This window comes from Canis lupus, chromosome 23 (assembly GCF_048164855.1).
Source record: "Canis lupus baileyi chromosome 23, mCanLup2.hap1, whole genome shotgun sequence".
In the NCBI taxonomy this organism is placed as follows: domain Eukaryota; kingdom Metazoa; phylum Chordata; class Mammalia; order Carnivora; family Canidae; genus Canis; species Canis lupus.
Genome location: NC_132860.1, coordinates 26478335 through 26496581, shown reverse-complemented (window position 1 = coordinate 26496581; position 18247 = coordinate 26478335). Strand labels below are relative to the sequence as shown.

The 18247-nt window shown below is 37.0% G+C and overlaps 1 protein-coding gene across 6 annotated transcripts in view; it reads left to right on the top strand.

Moving 5' to 3' along the window:
* Positions 1–18247, top strand: part of FCHSD2 (FCH and double SH3 domains 2) — a 334052-nt gene that overhangs the window by 161298 nt on the left and 154507 nt on the right. For all 6 annotated transcript variants that reach the window (XM_072794507.1, XM_072794506.1, XM_072794509.1 and 3 more), the window contains one exon: positions 5591–5735. In XM_072794507.1, coding sequence (XP_072650608.1) covers positions 5591–5735 — 145 coding nt within the window. The remainder of the gene's footprint in view (positions 1–5590; positions 5736–18247) is intronic.

Here is an 18247-nt window from a genome sequence, read left to right as displayed (position 1 = left end):
GGCAGTATTTAAAGCCATGTGCCTCAATGAGTATATCTAAAGAGTGAGTGTAGTTAGAAAAGAGAAGCCTGGGGACTAACTTTGGGGGCACTCCAGCATTTACAGGGCAGTGAGATGAAGAGGAATCAACAAAGGACATTATTAAAGAGTGGCTAGTGAGAAAGGAGTAGACTAAGAGAGAGTGATGTCTTGGAAGCTGAGGGAGGAAAGCATTTCAAGAAGGATAAACTAGATCAGTTCTGCTGATAAATTGAATGACAGGACCAAAGCTTGAATTGACTACTGAGTTATCCATAAGGAGATATTTGATGACCTTGACAAGCAATTTCTGAAGAATGGTGGAGGCTTAAGGGCTTATTTAAATTAATCAAAAGAGATCAGGAATGGAGCATCTGGATGGCTCAGTTGGTTAAATGTCCAACTCTTGATTTCAGATCCTGATCTCAGGGTCCTGAGATCAAGCTCTGCATGGGCTTGGTACTGGGCATGGAACCTGCTTAAGTTTCTCTCTGTCTCTCTGTCTCTCTGTCTCTCTCTCTCTCTCACTTTCACTCTCTCTCTCTCCCTCCACCTTCTCTCCCTCTCTCCCCTCCCCTCTCCCTCTCTCTCCCTATCCTCTTATTCTCTCCATCTTCTGACCCTCCCCCAATCCCAGCTTCCTCACCCTCACTAATGCATGTTCTCTCCCCCCCCTCAAAAATAATAATAATAATTTTTTAAAAGACCAGGAGCATGGGACACCCGGGTGGCTCAGTGGCTTAGCGCCTGCCTTCAGCCCAGGGCATGATCCTGGAGTCCTGGGATTGAGTCCCACATCAGGCTCCCTGCATGGAGCATGCTTATCTCTCTGCCTGTGTCTCTGCCTCTCTGTGTCTCTCATGAATACATAAAAAATAAAATCTTAAAAAAAAAAAGACCAGGAACAGAAGAATTTTACAATAATTTCAGACAGTTCTTTCAAGGAGTTTTGCTGTTCAAGGAACAGGCACTAGTGTGGTAGCTGGAGAGAATTGGAGGAGTTTTTTTTTGTTTTCGCAGGTGGGAGATGTTATAGCATATTTAGAGATCCATCCAGTGGAGAGGGAAAAGTTGATGTTGAGAAAGCACAATTACTGGATTGCTATTCTTTTTTAAAAAAAGATTTTATTTATTCATGAGAGACACAGAGAGAGAGAGGCAGAGACACAGGCAGAGGGAGAAGCAGGCTCCATGCAGTGCACTCAATATGGGACTCGATCCTGGGTCTCCAGGATTACACCCTGGGCTGAAGGTGGCGCTAAACCGCTGAGCCACCCGGGCTGCCCTGGATTGCTATTCTTGAGTGAATTATAGAGTGTAGTATAAATGTGAAAGGTTGGCCTTCAGAGCACAGGTAGTTCATCCAAGTAAAGAGATGATAGAGTGCATGGGTGGAGAAGCGGGGAGATTGGTAGATGTGTGGGACCATATGGGCATTGTCTTCTGGTAGCTTCATTATCAGCTGAAAGTGTAGTCATATTAGAAGTTTGAAATGAGAGGAAAAGGTGGGAAATAATTACGTAGAAGATGGAGAGAATAAGAGGATTTAGGGGAGTATAAGTAGAATTGCTGGGTAGCACTTAGGGGTTACTAGAGTTTTTTTAGACATCAATTTAACCTGAGACCAAGGCAGCATGATTATGGTTTTCTCCAGTAATGTAATCTCTGCTGCACAGAGATAGGTATGGTATACACAGAGATAGGTACAGTATAAACAGAATTTTGGATTTAACCAAAATTGAAATTTGTAGATTAGAACAATGAAAAGACAGAGGGGCCAGGATCATAAGGGTATATAAAGGGAGTGATTATAGTGGTAGACCATGAAATTTAGGTTGGATAAGGAGCTGAGAAGGGAAATTATGAGAGATGCTAAGAGACAGTGGGAAGGAGAGTAGGATGAAAATTAGTGAAAGGGAATAAAGGGGAAAGGAGGAAAAATGAATGGGAAATATCAGAAAGGGTGACAGATCATGAGAGACTCCTAACTCTGAGAAGCGAACAAGGGGTGGTGGAAAGGGAGGTGGGCGGGGGGTAGGGGTGACTGGGTAACGGGCATTGAGGAGGGCACTTGATGGGATGAGCACTGGGTGTTATGCTATATATTGGCAAATTGAACTCCAATAAAAAAATTTTAAAAATTAAAAAAATTAGAGATAAAAAAAAAAAAGAATGGATTGTAGGTTCTAGTAGAGTTTGAATACTTATTGGAGTCAGAATCCTAAAAGGAATAAGTAGAAACAGAAGGTCAGGGCTTAGATGATTAATTTGGGATTACAGCAGAGGGGTAGTTATTGGTAATGGCAAAGTCTAAATTATGACCATAGAAGTACTATTTCCTGGTGAATAGCCTTGGAAAAATTCTACAACCTCTCCAAGCCTTACTTTTTTGTCCTTTGAAAAATGGAGATAAGGCCTATTTTACAAAATTGACATGAGGATTAAATGATAACGTAAATTTAAAAATACATGGCATAGTGTTTAGTATGTGATGGATTTTTAAAAGAATTTACTTCCTTTCTTTCATAATTTTGAGCCTCATTTTCTGACCTGAGCAACATAGCAGAATACCATATGCATCAAAATTATGTATAGAAGCCTAGTGAAAAATTTTTTTAAATTAAAAATCATTCTATACCCATTATTTTTCCTCAGAATGAAAAATACTACCATTGCAGCTATCACTTTTATGTCAAACACTTACATTTCTATTATAATTCTGCTTCTGTTACTATTTATTCATTTAAACAATCTGTGCCAAAGGCTTTCATATCATTTGCATTTACTGCCAAAATAGCCATATGAGGTATGTAGTGCTGGTATTTTCGTTATTTTCTCCATTTGCCAGTTGAGGAAATGAAAGTAGAGTGAAGTATCCTACATATGATTATATTGGCTGAACTAGAACTTGAACCCGAGTTTTCTGATTAACTGGTAACTGAATTCTGTTTTTTTTCGTGGTGTGTCATTATTAGAGATATGCTTGTCTACTGTAGATCTGCCAATCTCTAAAGATCTCTTTTTAAACTGTACAAGGAAAGAATTTTTCTTTTTATTGTACAATCCTCATAATGTATGTATCCATTCATTTTTTTCATGTAACAAATACTTACTGTAACTTTTCTGAATGTTAGGCCATGTGTTTAGGCCCTAGAAATATGGTAGTGAGAAAAACATGTACCCTTACCTTCAGGAAATTTTCACAATAGTGAGAGGGATACACATTAACCATTACATAAAAATATTTATAATTGAAGTTAAAATGCTGGAGCCATGTGAACAAGTAACAGAGAGGGACTTAATTGAGTCTGTGAGTTGGGTTGGTGGTGATCATGAAAGTTTTCTCTAAGGAGGTTACAATTAAGCTGAGATTTGAAGGATGAACAGCAGTCAGTGAGGCAGAGATAAAAGTGGGTGCTAGTTAAGGGGAGAACCTGGGTGAAGGGATCCTTCCTTCATTCTTTCCATCCACCTTAACCCTCCTTCCTTCCTATCACAACATAGTGGTTCTTTCTCATTTTTATTATGATTTTAAAATGTATTTTAAATGTAAATTAATAGTTATGAAGCATCGTACTGAAGTTTTTTCTCTGCATTTTCTGAGAAAATCAATTATTTGAACTGCTTAGGAGGCCTGTGGTGAGTTTATATCCTAGTTTATATCAGTTGTCATGCAATAAGGCCATGGAAGATACTAATTTTGCTGTTCTTTTTTTTCCAGTTTTACTGAAAAATAATGGACATGCATCATTCTATAACTTTAAAGTGTACAGTGTGATGGTTTGATTTACATATATTATGAAATGGTTACCATTATAGGTTTAGTTAACATCCATTATCTCATTTTCTTTTTTTCATTATCTCATATTCATTTTGCTTTTATGCTGACAGTTTTTGCTGGCACAACACACTGAATCTTTTACCAAAGGGAGTGTGATACTCTTCTGCTTAAATAAATGAATATTTCCATCTAAAGTGATTCATTCATTCATTACAAAAACTAATTGATTATATAAGTTAATAGTTTCCTTGGTTGAAAAATACAGTCACAAGTTTTTTTTAGTTCTAAGTAGGATGGGGACCCAGGCAATTTTTCTTTCTCTTGTTTTTACTTTATCATCCATTTCATCCACTGACCCACTGCTTGCATTTATGTAACCCAAGGTACCTACTATAGTAGCAGTCTATAATAGAAAATCCACGTGGCATAAGAAGAAAATCTCGAGAGATGAATGTTATAATCTATCAGTACAAGTATTTCATTTTTAAAAATAAAATACCAGGGACACCTGGGTGGCTCAGCGGTTGAGCATCTGCCTTTGGCTCAGGGCATGATCCTGGAGTACTGGGATTAAGTCCTGCATCAGGCTTCCTGCATGGAGCCTGCTTCCCCCTCTGCCTGTGTTTCTGCCTCTCTCTCTCTGTGTCTCTCATGAATAAATAAATAATCTTTAAAAAAAAAAAAAGCCAGAGACACACACACACAAAATACCATCCATTGTTATGATAAGTTATAAAATATGTTTAATCTGTATAGGTACATACTAGAACTGACTAAGGTGTTTAGCAAAATAGAAAAGAAGCTTTGAAAGGGACATTGACTACAAAAAGCAAAGGATGAATTCTTTGACACTAAGAAGAGATTGCTGAGCACATTTATCAAGCAAAGGTGTTGGAACTTGCTTGGAATGATTCCAAGTGACAATGTGATGCTGGCTAAGCATTATTACAACATAGAAAACAGATGTAGAACAATGATACCATAGACTTCTTTTGTTAGAGAAATGGACTTCTCAAGCACATAAGCAGTTGTTCATTATTTTTTTCCAGCCATATCAGTTTATGTAAGAAAGTAATATGATGTAGTTGAAAGATAATGTACTTTAGAGGTACCCAGCCTTCATCTTAGTTCTGCCACACTCGTGTGATCTAGAGGGATTCTCTAAATCTCTCTGAGCCTCAGTTACCCATCTCTAAAATTAGGAAAATATCTTTTAGAAAAGTTTTTAAAAGATAGATTTATTTATCTTGGGAAGAGAGAATGGGAGAGTAGCAGGGGGGAAAAGAATTTGAAGCAGACACGATGCTGAGTGCAGAGCCTAACACAGGGCTTGATCTCACAACCCTGAGATTACCACCTGAGAGCCCAAACCAAGAGTTGGACACTTAACTGATTGTGCCACCCAGGTGCCCCAGGAAAATATTTAATGAAATAATGAAACTTGATATACACAGTGATGACCCTGAGACAGCGAAAAGTCTGTATAGTCTGAATTATTCACTAATTTTTATAGTATTAGCTTTGCCTGGAATTGTAACCTTGTATCACTTTATTTCAGTATCAAAAATAGTTGATGAATCAAGACAGCCCATTGCAGAGCTACAGAGGAATAAAGTATATGTTCTACCTATATATGTTAAAATATTAATACCTATAAAGCAGTATAAATACACTTTCAACTATAAAGAAAATATTCATTCTGCTTCACAGTGCTAGCCAGTGAGCATAAGGTTAGCCAACTTTTTTTTTCTTTTCCCTGCCTAATACTTTTCTGTCCCTCTTTGAATTTAGGAGCATGTATCCTGTTTGGAAATCTTTTCTTGAGGGAACAATGCAGGTAGCCCAGTCTCGGATCAATATATGTGAAAACTATAAAAACTTCATTTCTGAGCCTGCAAGGACAGTGAGAAGCATAAAAGAACAGCAACTAAAAAGGGTATTGTTTCTATTCTTTTCTTATATGCATATTAATATCTCGGTGCTCCATTTGTAATCTGCAAGATTATGTTAAATTGCATTTTAACACGTGAGCTTTTCTATATGGTCACAAATATTTCTGATTTCAACATGGAATTTCTGATTTCAACATGTTATTAGGATTATTTTTTTTCATCATATTCTTTCTAACTACTGTATTTTATTAACTGACAAAAGTGTAATTTGAATTTAGACATTTTGGAAGCTCAGTGCACACTTATGAATATCACTTTTCACATTAACTCAAGTAAATAGATTGACTTAGTTCCACAATATTGGTATAGTTTGGTGTATGTTAAAGTAGTTACAATGTTATTAATCCTACTAAGTCTTGAAAAAATTCATCTTAGTTTTAATTTGAGCCATTTTGCATAATAATTTAAAAGAAGTTGACACATTTTGACCAAATATAAAAAACTTATTACCAGAAATAGTGTTAAGTTTAATTATATAGGTTATAAGGAAGTAAAGTTTTTAAGTAGATCTATTTCTTTGATTATACAGAATTTAAAAATTCATAGGAAAAAATCACTATTTATTAAATGCAATTTTTATGAAAAGCTTGCTATTGAAAATATTGATTGAATTGTGTCCTTTTTTGGAAATAGAGTGACAAAAACAGATTATCATGATGCCTACTAAATAATTAAATTTTTCTTATGGAAGCATTAATATTTTAGAAAATATTGAAGTAACCATTTATGGAAATAGTAATACAGGATCCAGTGTTTTGATTCTGATTGTCATTTGTATTTTCAGAATTGTTTTACAAACAAAATATAAAATCTATACAAATTTGTTTATTTGTCAAAGATTATTTTAGTAGCGTAAAATCAGTATGTTAAATGTATATGTGTGTATAAAATTCTCATCCCTTTCAAGCACTCATGTAATATCACTTGGTTTTAACATATTTTTATAAGAATGCCTTTGTTTATCTTTGCTGAAAATTATTTCTTTAAAAACAAACATGGTGGATAAACTATATGACTATGAACCAAACAATGCTTTTGAATTGGAGAAAAATATGTTGTATACCTAGGTATGTAAATATCCATGTGTGCAGAGACAGGGTAGGAGATAGAGGCAGAGAATTAATACTAGCATAACTTCCTAACTGGGAGGAAATACTACGTTTCAGATAGCCAGTGCATTCACTAAATCTAACTGAATTATTGGAAAATTCTACTTTTCTTAATATAAGAATATTTTGAAAAAGTTTATCACTGTGCTTTTCTCTTCCATTGGTAGAATAGTCTCTGCCCTGAATTTAACCAGCATTCCTGGGCAAAGGTTATTTGGTGAGATTTGACAGTCCTCATATCTGTGAATTAATTTGTTTTATATGATAGCTGTTAAAAATGGTGCTTATGTACCATCTAAGCAGTTGTTAGACATTAAGTACGTATATTAGCTTGTATAACTGAAAATTCCAGGTGCTCACATAAAGGTATTAGAATTCAGCCTTTCTTCCCATCTATTAGGTCTGCTTCATTCTTTAGCAAATGCTCTGTTCTTCAGCAGCTTTCTATATGGTGGCCCCCTAAATGCAAGATTTACAAATCTTACAGCAAGCAATCTTACATTTTCCATTTTCCTAAAAGCTCTAACAAAATTACCCAAATTGGTACTGATCGGCCTGTTTTTGGGTCACAGGCCTTCCCCCAAGTCAGGGATTACAATCCTCATGCAAACTATATGTACTAAAATGGGGTAAGAAAATTGAGATGGGTTTCCAAAGGAAAACAAGGGAAATAGAGACAGAGCAAGCAAAAATAACAAGTAACAACTACAGTTTCTCCGATTGTACCTCCCAAGCTTTACAACAGATTGACTCCATATAGAATAAATAGACTATCTATTCTTTTTCCTTTGCTTCTTTAACCTTTCCCTCATTTTTTTGCCTGCTTTTGAATTAATCTTGTATTTCTCATTTCTTCTTCTTTTTTTAAGCCATAGTGTGATAAAAGCAGTACAATAGAGTACTGTTGTCTATAGGCACAATGTCATACAGCTAATCTTGAACTTACTCATTCTGTATAACTGAAATTTTGGTTGGCTAGCAGTTCTCTCTTTGCTCTTCCTCCAGCCCCTGCTGACCACAGTTCTGTTTGCTTCCATGAGTTTGATACTTCATGTAAGTGGAGTCATGCAGTATTTGTCCCTTTGTGACTGGCTTATTTCACTTAGCATAATGTCCTGCAGGTTCATCTATGTTGTTGTATATGGTAGGATTTCAGTCTTTTTTAAGGTCAAATAATATTCCATTATGTTATATGCTACATTTTTTATAGGTTCATGCATTGATCAACACTTTGGTTGTTTCTTCTCTTCTTTCTGTACTTTAGTCTGAATATTTTCTACCAAAATCTTGCAGTTGATTAATACTCTGTTTTGCTATTTCTAATCTGCTTTTAAAACATCTTTTGGAATCTTAATGTATTTTTCAGTTCTAAAATTTTTTTATTTTATTTTATTTTATTTTATTTTATTTATAATTTATTTTTTATTGGTGTTCAATTTAACAACATACAGAATAACACCCAGTGCTCATCCCGTCAAGTGCCCCCCTCAGTGCCTGTCACCCATTCACCCCCACCCCCCGCCCTCCTCCCCTTCCACCACCCCTAGTTCGTTTCCCAGAGTTAGGAGTCTTTATCTTCTGGCTCCCTTTCTGATATTTCCTACCCATTTCTTCTCCCTTCCCTTCTATTCCCTTTCACTATTATTTATATTCCCCAAATGAATGAGAACATACAATGTTTGTCCTTCTCTGATTGACTTACTTCACTCAGAATAATACCCTCCAGTTCCATCCACGTCGAAGCAAATGGTGGGTATTTGTCGTTTCTAATGGCTGAGTAATATTCCATTGTATACATAAACCACATCTTCTTTATCCATTCATCTTTCAATGAACACTGAGGCTCCTTCCACAGTTTGGCTATTGTGGACATTGCTGATACAAACATCGGGGTGCAGGTGTCCTGGCGTTTCATTGCATCTGAATCTTTGGGGGAAGTTTGGAAGACCTCAAACACGTGGAGGTTAAGGACCATCCTGCTAAAAGATGAAAGGGTCAACCAGGAAATTAAGGAAGAATTAAAAAGATTCATGGAAACTAATGAGAATGAAGATACAACCGTTCAAAATCTTTGGGATGCAGCAAAAGCAGTCCTAAGGGGGAAATACATCGCAATATAAGCATCCATTCAAAAACTGGAAAGAACTCAAATACAAAAGCTAAAGGAGCTAGAGAAAAAACAGCAAATAGATCCTACACCCAGCAGAAGAAGAGAGTTAATAAAGATTCGAGCAGAACTCAACGAAATCGAGACCAGAAGAACTGTGGAACAGATCAACAAAACCAGGAGTTGGTTCTTTGAAAGAATTAATAAGATAGATAAACCATTAGCCAGCCTTATTAAAAAGAAGGGAAAGAAGACTCAAATTAATAAAATCATGAATGAGAAAGGAGAGATCACTACCAACACCAAGGAAATACAAACGATTTTAAAAACATATTATGAGCAGCTATACGCCAATAAATGAGGCAATCTAGAAGAAATGGATGCATTCCTGGAAAGCCACAAACTACCAAAACTGGAACAGGAAGAAATAGAAAACCTGAACAGGCCAATAACCAGGGAGGAAATTGAAGCAGTCATCAAAAACCTCCCAAGACACAAAAGTCCAGGGCCAGATGGCTTCCCAGGGGAATTTTATCAAACGTTTAAAGAAGAAACCATACCTATTCTCCTAAAGCTGTTTGGAAAGATAGAAAGAGATGGAGTACTTCCAAATTCGTTCTATGAGGCCAGCATCACCTTAATTCCAAAACCCGAAAAAGACCCCACCAAAAAGAGAATTACAGACCAATATCCCTGATGAACATGGATGCAAAAATTCTCAACAAGATACTGGCCAATAGGATCCAACAGTACATTAAGAAAATTATTCACCATGACCAAGTAGGATTTATCCCCGGGACACAAGGCTGGTTCAACACCCGTAAAACAATCAATGTGATTCATCATATCAGCAAGAGAAAAACCAAGAACCATATGATCCTCTCATTAGATGCAGAGAAAGCATTTGACAAAATACAGCATCCATTCCTGATCAAAACTCTTCAGAGTGTAGGGATAGAGGGAACATTCCTCGACATCTTAAAAGCCATCTATGAAAAGCCCACAGCAAATATCATTCTCAATGGGGAAGCACTGGGAGCCTTTCCCCTAAGATCAGGAACAAGACAGGGATGTCCACTCTCACCACTGCTGTTCAACATAGTACTGGAAGTCCTAGCCTCAGCAATCAGACAACAAAAAGACATTAAAGGCATTCAAATTGGCAAAGAAGAAGTCAAACTCTCCCTCTTCGTAGATGACATGATAGACATGTTTTTCTACATAGAAAACCCAAAAGCCTCCACCCCAAGATTGCTAGAATTCATACAGCAATTTGGTAGTGTGGCAGGAAAAAAATCAATGCCCAGAAATTAATGGCATTTCTATACACTAACAATGAGACTGAAGAAAGAGAAATTAAGGAGTTCTAAAATTTTTAATTGATTTTTTAAAAATAGATTCAGTGTTTCTGGTGTAGATCTCCATGTTTTTCTTTTACCTTCTTAAATATGTTGCTCCTAATCTCTGTTTCATGATTCCACTGTCTAAATCGCTAAAGCCCTCTGTCGTTTACTGTTTCTCTTGGTTTTTGGTTATTAGCGTCAACTGTTTTAGTATGCTTCACAATGTTGGACATTCCAAAGAGTTAAAGTTTTCTGGCAGGCAAATAGAATACTGTCAAATCCCCTTGATTCTGTTAGGGTCTGGTTTTAGTCTTTCTTAAGACTGGCATATTTCACCTTTGTCCCTATTTCTAGGATTTTAACTGAACATGGTGGGGGCCTACCGAAATTCTTCTACTTTGATAAGACTTGACTCCAGTTCTTTCAACATCTTGTAGCTGCTATGATCCTCTGGTAACTGCTCAGCTCATTAGCCTTTCAGCTACTGTTTTTTACTAGATTTCTTTGAGTTTCACCCATACATGCCATTTAGAAGTCAGCTGATGACTCAGAGGGAAATTGCATAGAGATCTTTGGTCTTGCTTCTCTGTAGCACCCTTCTTTCCAGATCTTAGCCTCTCAGGTTTCTACTCTTTCAGCATTCTTAAACTTCAACCACTGTTTGCCCAGTCTAGTAAGAATGCCTGTTTCTAGGGACGCCTGGATGGCTCAGTGGTTGAGACGCCTTTGACTCAGGGCGTGATCCTGGAGTCCCAGGATTGAGTCCCACATCGGGCTCCCTGTATGGAGCCTGCTTCTCTCTCTCCCTATGTCTCTGCTTCTCTTTCACTATGTCTCTCATGAATAAATAAGTAACATCTTAAAAAATAAAAAATAAAAAATAATGCCTGTTTCTTTGTACCCTGATTCAACAAATGACCTAAGGAAGAAAGTCACCTTAAGTATAGAGCTTACCTAGCTGTGCTTCCCTTCTTCCAGATATCACAGTCTCATAAGTCCAGTGTGTATTAACTCTTCTTTACTGCAGGCAGCTTTTATTTATTTTTATTTTTTTAAGATTTTATCCATTTATTTGAGAGAGAGAGAACAACAGAATCCCAGGATCCCAGAACCCCAGGATGACACCCCAAGCCAAAGGTGTAGACGCCTAACCAACTGAGCCACCCAGGCACCTCTAGTGCTGGCAGCTTTTAAAAATCTATTTTGTCTAAGTTTCAGTTTCCAACCTAGATGAAGGTAGTCTGAAACAACTTGTTCCATCATTATCACAACCAAGTTTGACTTAAAATTTTCCCTCTGTTAACATTTTAATGCTCATGTTCTTTTAAAAACTTTTTCTATTTTGACAATTTTCTAATACTTGGGGATAAATCCAAGCATATTACAATTATAAAGCATCTCACCATTGTGTAGATTAGAATGAGAGTTATATCATCATAGCTTTTTCTAAATCATGAGCTACAATAATCTCAAGCATTTGTTATTTTTAAAAAGTTGAGGTAAATTGACATAATATTAATTTCAGGTATATAATGTGATGATTTTATTTTTGCATATATTGCAAAAATGATCACAATAAGTCCAGCTAACATCCATCATTCTTAAAATTATTTAGAAACACTTTAGTCCATATTTTTCTCATGTGTATACAATTCCTTTGAAATAGTTGGGATTTACATTGGATAGCACTTCAGAGTTTATAAACTGCTACTGTATCGATTATAGTCTCATTTGATTTTCATATTTACTTATCAGGTATGTAAGTTATATTATTGTAATATAGTTTATATTATAATATAACTATTATTATTTTACATATGATAAAACCAGGGCTAAAAAATGTTACAGAGACTTAGTAGTAAATAACAGAGCAGGAACTGGAAAATACTACTTCCTTTTCTTTTTTTTTTTAAGATTTTATTTATTTATTCATGAGAGACGCACACAGAGAGAGGCAGAGACACAGGCAGAGGAGAAGCAGGCTCCATGCAGGGAGCCCAACATGGGACTCGATCCTGGGTCTCCAGGATCACACCCCGGGCTGAAGGCGGCGCCAAACTGCTGAGCCACCCGGGGTGCCCCGAACACACTACTTCCTAATTCCAAACCCTATGTAATCTTTTAAAAACACTTGAAGTTTAATATTTGAAAAGGTTCACAGAAAAATACATACACCCTTTGCCTTGATAGACTACCTAATTCCTTTACTCCTTTTACCTTCTTAGTTTTTGTAATAGTTGTTATTAATACATTGATCACTTTTTGTGATATCCTATATTCATCATTCTTTCCCATTTCCTAATTAATTTTTCATGTTTATAAACCTTTATGTTTATTTATTTTTTTCTAAGTAGGCTTCATGTCCAGCATGGAGCCCAATGTGGGGCTTAAACTCACAACCCTGAGATCAAGACCTGAGCTGAGATCAAGAGTTGGACATTTAACTGACTGAGTCACCCAGGTGCCCCTATTATTTTTTATTTCTGAATGAATTTTTAATTTATTCCACTTTTAAAACTCATACCTCTGGGGGCACGTAGGTGGCTCAGATGGTCTGCATTGGGCTCAGGTCATGATCTCTGGGGTCCTGGGATCAAGCCCCACATCGAGCTCCTGGCTCAACAGGCAGTCTGCTTCTCACTCTCCTTCTGCCTGTCCCCCTCACTCGTGCTCTCTCTCTCTCTCTCTCAAATGAATAAAAATCTTCAAAGAAATCATAACTCTGTTTTTGGACATTATCACTAAGTCTACAATAAAAATTTAACTTTTTTTCTTTGAAGTTATTTTCTTAGGATGAATTTACAGGGTATGACTACTGGGTCAGAGAACCTACTAATCTGTCAAGCTGTAATGTATTGGCTCAACTTACGTTTACTTTTTTTTTTTTTAATCTAGTTAGCATGTAGTACATCATTAGTTCCATATTTAGTGTTTAGTAATTTATCAGTTTCATGTAATACCCAGTGCTCATCACATCACGTGCCCTCCTTAATGCCCATCACCAATTACCCCATCCACCCACCCACCTTTCCACCAGCAACCCTCAGTTTGTTTCCTATAGTTGAGTCTCTCATGGATTTTCTCCCTAATGAATTCCCAGTCAGCTTTCCCTCCCTTACCCTGTGATCCTCTGAGCTGTTTCTTATATTCCACATATGAGTGAAACATATGATAATTGTCTTTCTCTGACTGACTTATTTTGATTAGCATAATACCCTCAAGTTCCATCCACATTGATGTAAATGGTAAGTATTCATTCTGATGGCTGAATAATATTCCATTGTGTGTGTATATATATCTTCTTTATCCATTTATCTGTTGATGGACACCTGGGCTCTACAGTTTGGCTGTTGTGGACATTGCTGGTCTGAACATTGGGGTGCGGTAACCTTTGAGATCACTACCTTTGTGAGACCAAGACTTTTGTGTCTTTGGGTAATGACCTAGTAGTGCAATTGCTGGGTTGTAGAGTAGCTCTATTTCTAACTTCTTGAGGAACCTCCATACTGTTTTCCAGAGTGGCTGCACCAGCTTGTGTTCCTACCAACAGTGTATCCTCTGCATCCTTGCCAACATTTATTGTTTCCTGTCTTGTTAATTTTAGCCATTCTGACTGGTGCAAGGTAGTATCTCATTGTGATTTTGATTTGTATTTCCCTAATACTGAGTGCCGCTGAGCATTTATTCATGTGTCTCTTTGCCATTTGTATGTCTTCTTTGGAGAAATGTCTATTCATGTCTTTTGCCTATTTCTGGACTGGATTATTTGTTTTTTGGGTGTTGAGTTTGAGAAGTTATTTATAGGTCCTGGATACTAGCCCTTTATCTCATATGTCACTTGTAAATGTCTTCTCCCATTTGTAGGTTGCCTTTTAGTTTTGTTGATTGTTTCCTTTGCTGTGCAGAAGTTTTTTATCTTGATAAAGTTCCAATAGTTCAAAACTAGACAAAAACCCCATCAAAAGGGAGAATTACAGACCAATATCCCTGATGAACATAGATGCCAAATTTCTCACCAAAATACTAGCCAGTAGGATCCAGCAGTACATTAAAAGGATTAATCACCATGACCATGTGGGATTTATTCCTGGGCTGCAAGAGTGATTCAGCATTTGCAAATCAATCAACATGATAGATCACATTAATAAAAGAAAGGACAAGATCCTCTCAATTGATGTAGAAAAAGCATTTGACAAAGCACAGCATCCTATCTTGATTAAAACTTTCCACAGGGTAGGGGATAAAGGGAACATACCTCAAGATCATAAAAGCCATCTATGAAAAGCCCACAGTGAATATCATTCTCAATGGGGAAACATTGAAAGCTTTTCCCCTACATTCAGGAATACAACAGGGATGCCCACTATCACCACTGTTTTTCAACATAGTACTAGAAGTCCAAGCTTTGACAGTCAGACAACAAAAAGAAATGAAAGGCATTCAGATTGGCAAAGAAGAAGACAAATCCTCACTCTTCAAAGATGACATAATACTTTACATGGAAAACCCAAAAGACTCTACCCCAAAATTGCTAGAACTGGTACAGGAATTCATCAATGTGGCAGGATATAAAATCAATACACAGAAATCAGTTGCATTTGTATACATAACAATGAGACTGAAGAAAGAGAAATTAAGGAGTCTATCCTATTTACAATTGCACCTAAAACCATAAGATACTTAGGAATAAACCTAACCAAAGCGGTAAAGGATCTGTACTCTAAAAACTACAGAACAGGGACCCACTGGACGCTCAGTGGTTGAGCGTCTACCTTTGGCTTGGGGCGTGATCCCGATACCAGGACCAAATCCCACATAGGATTGAGGAGCCTGCCTATTCCTCTATGTCTCTGCCTCTCTTTCTGTGTCTGTCACGAATAAATAAATAAAATCTTTTAAAAAATAAAAACTGGGGATCCCTGGGTGGCTCAGCAGTTTAGCGCCTGCCTTCGGCCCAGGACGTGATCCTGAAGTCCCGGGATCGAGTCCCACGTCAGGCTCCCTGAATGGAGCCTGCTTCTCCCTCTGCCTGTGTCTCTGCCTCTCTCTCCCTCTCTCTGTGTACCTCATGAATAAATAAATAAAATCTTTAAAAATAAATAAATCTAATTTGTTTAAAAAAATAAAAATAAAAACTACAGAACACTCATGAAAGAAACTGAGGAAGACAAAAAGAAATGGAAAAACATCCCATGCTCGTGGATTAGAAGATTAAATATTATTAAAATACCTATGCTACCCAGAGCAATCTACACATTCAATGTAATCCCTATCAAAATACCATCAACATTTTTCACAGAGCTGGAACAAATAATCCTAAAATGTGTATGGAACCAGAAAAGACCCTAAGTAGCCAGAGGAGTGTTGAAAAAGAAAACCATGGGATACCTGGGTGGCTCAGTGGCTGAGCATCTGCCTTTGGCTCAGGGTGTGATCCCGCAGTCCCGGGATTGAGTCTCTCATTGGGCTCTGCATGGGGAGCCTGCTTCTCCCTCTGCCTATGTCTCTCCCTCTCTCTGTATGTCTCTCATGAATAAATAAATTTAAAAATCTTTAAAAAAAAAGAAAAAGAAAACCAAAGCTGGGGCATCACAGTGCCAGACTTCAAGCTCTATTACAAAGCTGTGATCAATACAGTGTGGTACTGGCACAAAAACAGACACATAGATCAAGTTAGTTTTACTTTTATTCCTATCTTTAAGTTATTGGCAAATATATCTGTCTTAGGATCTGTGTCATACTCAGGGATCATACTTTTCAATTTCTTCACTAGAATTCTAATATCCAAGTTTGTTACCATTTCATATGACCCCTTAGCCTTAATGTAAACGTGTACATTTATTTCTGTGTTTATCAGTGCTCAGTGCTTATAACTCTTGGGAAAGAGCTGGGCTTATACCACACCAAGTCCTTTCTTAACATATAGGCATTATTAAGCTTCTTTTTAAGTACATAACTTAGTCCACCCCAGAAAACTGGATTCCTACAGAAGAAATTTATTTTAAAAGTTGGAAAATAAATCCTAGGTAATCTTTTTCTTTGCAAATTAAGTTTGATGACTTTTATTTAATAAATATTTTTGGTGCAAGCATACCTCAAAAATATTGTGGGTTTGGTTCCAGACCACCACAATAAAGGAAATATTGCAGTAAAATGAGTCAAATGAATTTTTTGGTTTCTCAGGGTAAATAAAAGTTACGTTTACACTGTACTGTAGTCTATTAAGTGTGCAGTAGCTGTGTCTAAAAAAAATGATATACATACCTCAATTTAGAAATACTTCATTGCTAAAAAATGCTAACTATTATCTGATCTTTCAGTAGTAGGTCATAATCTTGTTGATGAGAGAGGGTCTTGCCTTTATGTTGATGGCTGCTGACTGATCAGGTTTCTAAAGGTTGGGTGGTTGTGGCAATTTCTTAAAATAAGACAACAATGAAGTGTGTTGCATCCATTGACTCTTCCTTTCACAGATGACTTCTCTGTCACATTTGATGCTGTTTGATAGCATTTTACCCACAGTAAAACTTCTTTCACAGTTGGAGTTGGTCCTCTCAAACCCTGCCTCTTTTATTAATTAAGTTTACATATTCTAAATCCTTTGTTGTCATTTCTACAGTCTTTACCAGGAATAGATTCCATCTCAGGAAACTACTTTCTTTGTTCATCTGTAAGAAGCAATTTTCCATCCATTCAGGTTTTATTATGAGATTGCAGCAATTCAGCCATATCTTCAGCCCACTTCTAATTCTAGTTCTCATGCTCTTTCCACCACATCTGCAGTTACTTCTTCCACAAGTCTTGATCATCAATTTGTAAAAAATGCAGTATCTGCAAAGGACAATAAAACAAAGTGCAATAAAATAAGTTATGCCTGTATTTTGCCATGTATAGAGCACTTTCCTTTGACAAAAGCCCAAATTACGCTGACTTAAGATAGCTCATTTGGGTAATGGAAAACATTTGGTTATGAATTTGCTGAATGCTAGGGAAGAATGGAACACAAGAGATCTCTTCTTTGTACATACAGGCTGTGGATCTAATATTATATGATGAATAGTATCTTAGAAGTGTGGTACTGGCACAAAAACGGACACACAGATCAATGGAACAGAATAGAGAATCCAGGAGTGGACCCTCAACTTTATGGTCAACTAATATTCGATAAAGGAGGAAAGACTATCCACTGGAAGAAAGTCTCTTCAATAAATGGTGCGGGGGAAATTGGACATCCACATGCAGAAGAATGAAACTAGACCACTCTCTTTCACCATACACAAAGAGAAACTCAAAATGGATGAAAAATCTAAATGTGAGACAAGATTCCATCAAAATCCTAGAGGAGAACACAGGCAGCACCCTTTTTGAACTCAGCCACAGTAACTTCTTGCAAGATACATCCACGAAGGCAAAAGAAACAAAGCAAAAATGAACTATTGGGACTTCATCAAGATAAGAAGCTTTTGCACAGCAAAGGATACAGTCAACAAAACTAAAAGACAACCTACAGAATGGGAGAAGATACTTGCAAATGACGTATCAGATAAAGGGCTAGTTTCCAAGATCTATAAAGAACTTATTAAACTCAACAGTAAAGAAACAATCCAATCATGAAATGGGCAAAAGATACAAACAGAAATCTCACAGAGGAAGACATAGACATGGCCAACACACACATGAGAAAATGCTCTGCATCACTTGCCATCAGGGAAATACAAATCAAAACCACGATGAGATCCCACCTCACACCAGTGAGAATGGGGAAAAATTAACAAGGCAGGAAACCACAAATGTTGGAGAGGATGCGGAGAAAAGGGAACCCTCTTACACTGTTGGTGGGAATGTGAACTGGTGCAGCCACTCTGGAAAACTGTGTGGAGGTTCCTCAAAGAGTTAAAAATAGATCTGCCCTACGACCCAGCAATTGCACTGCTGGG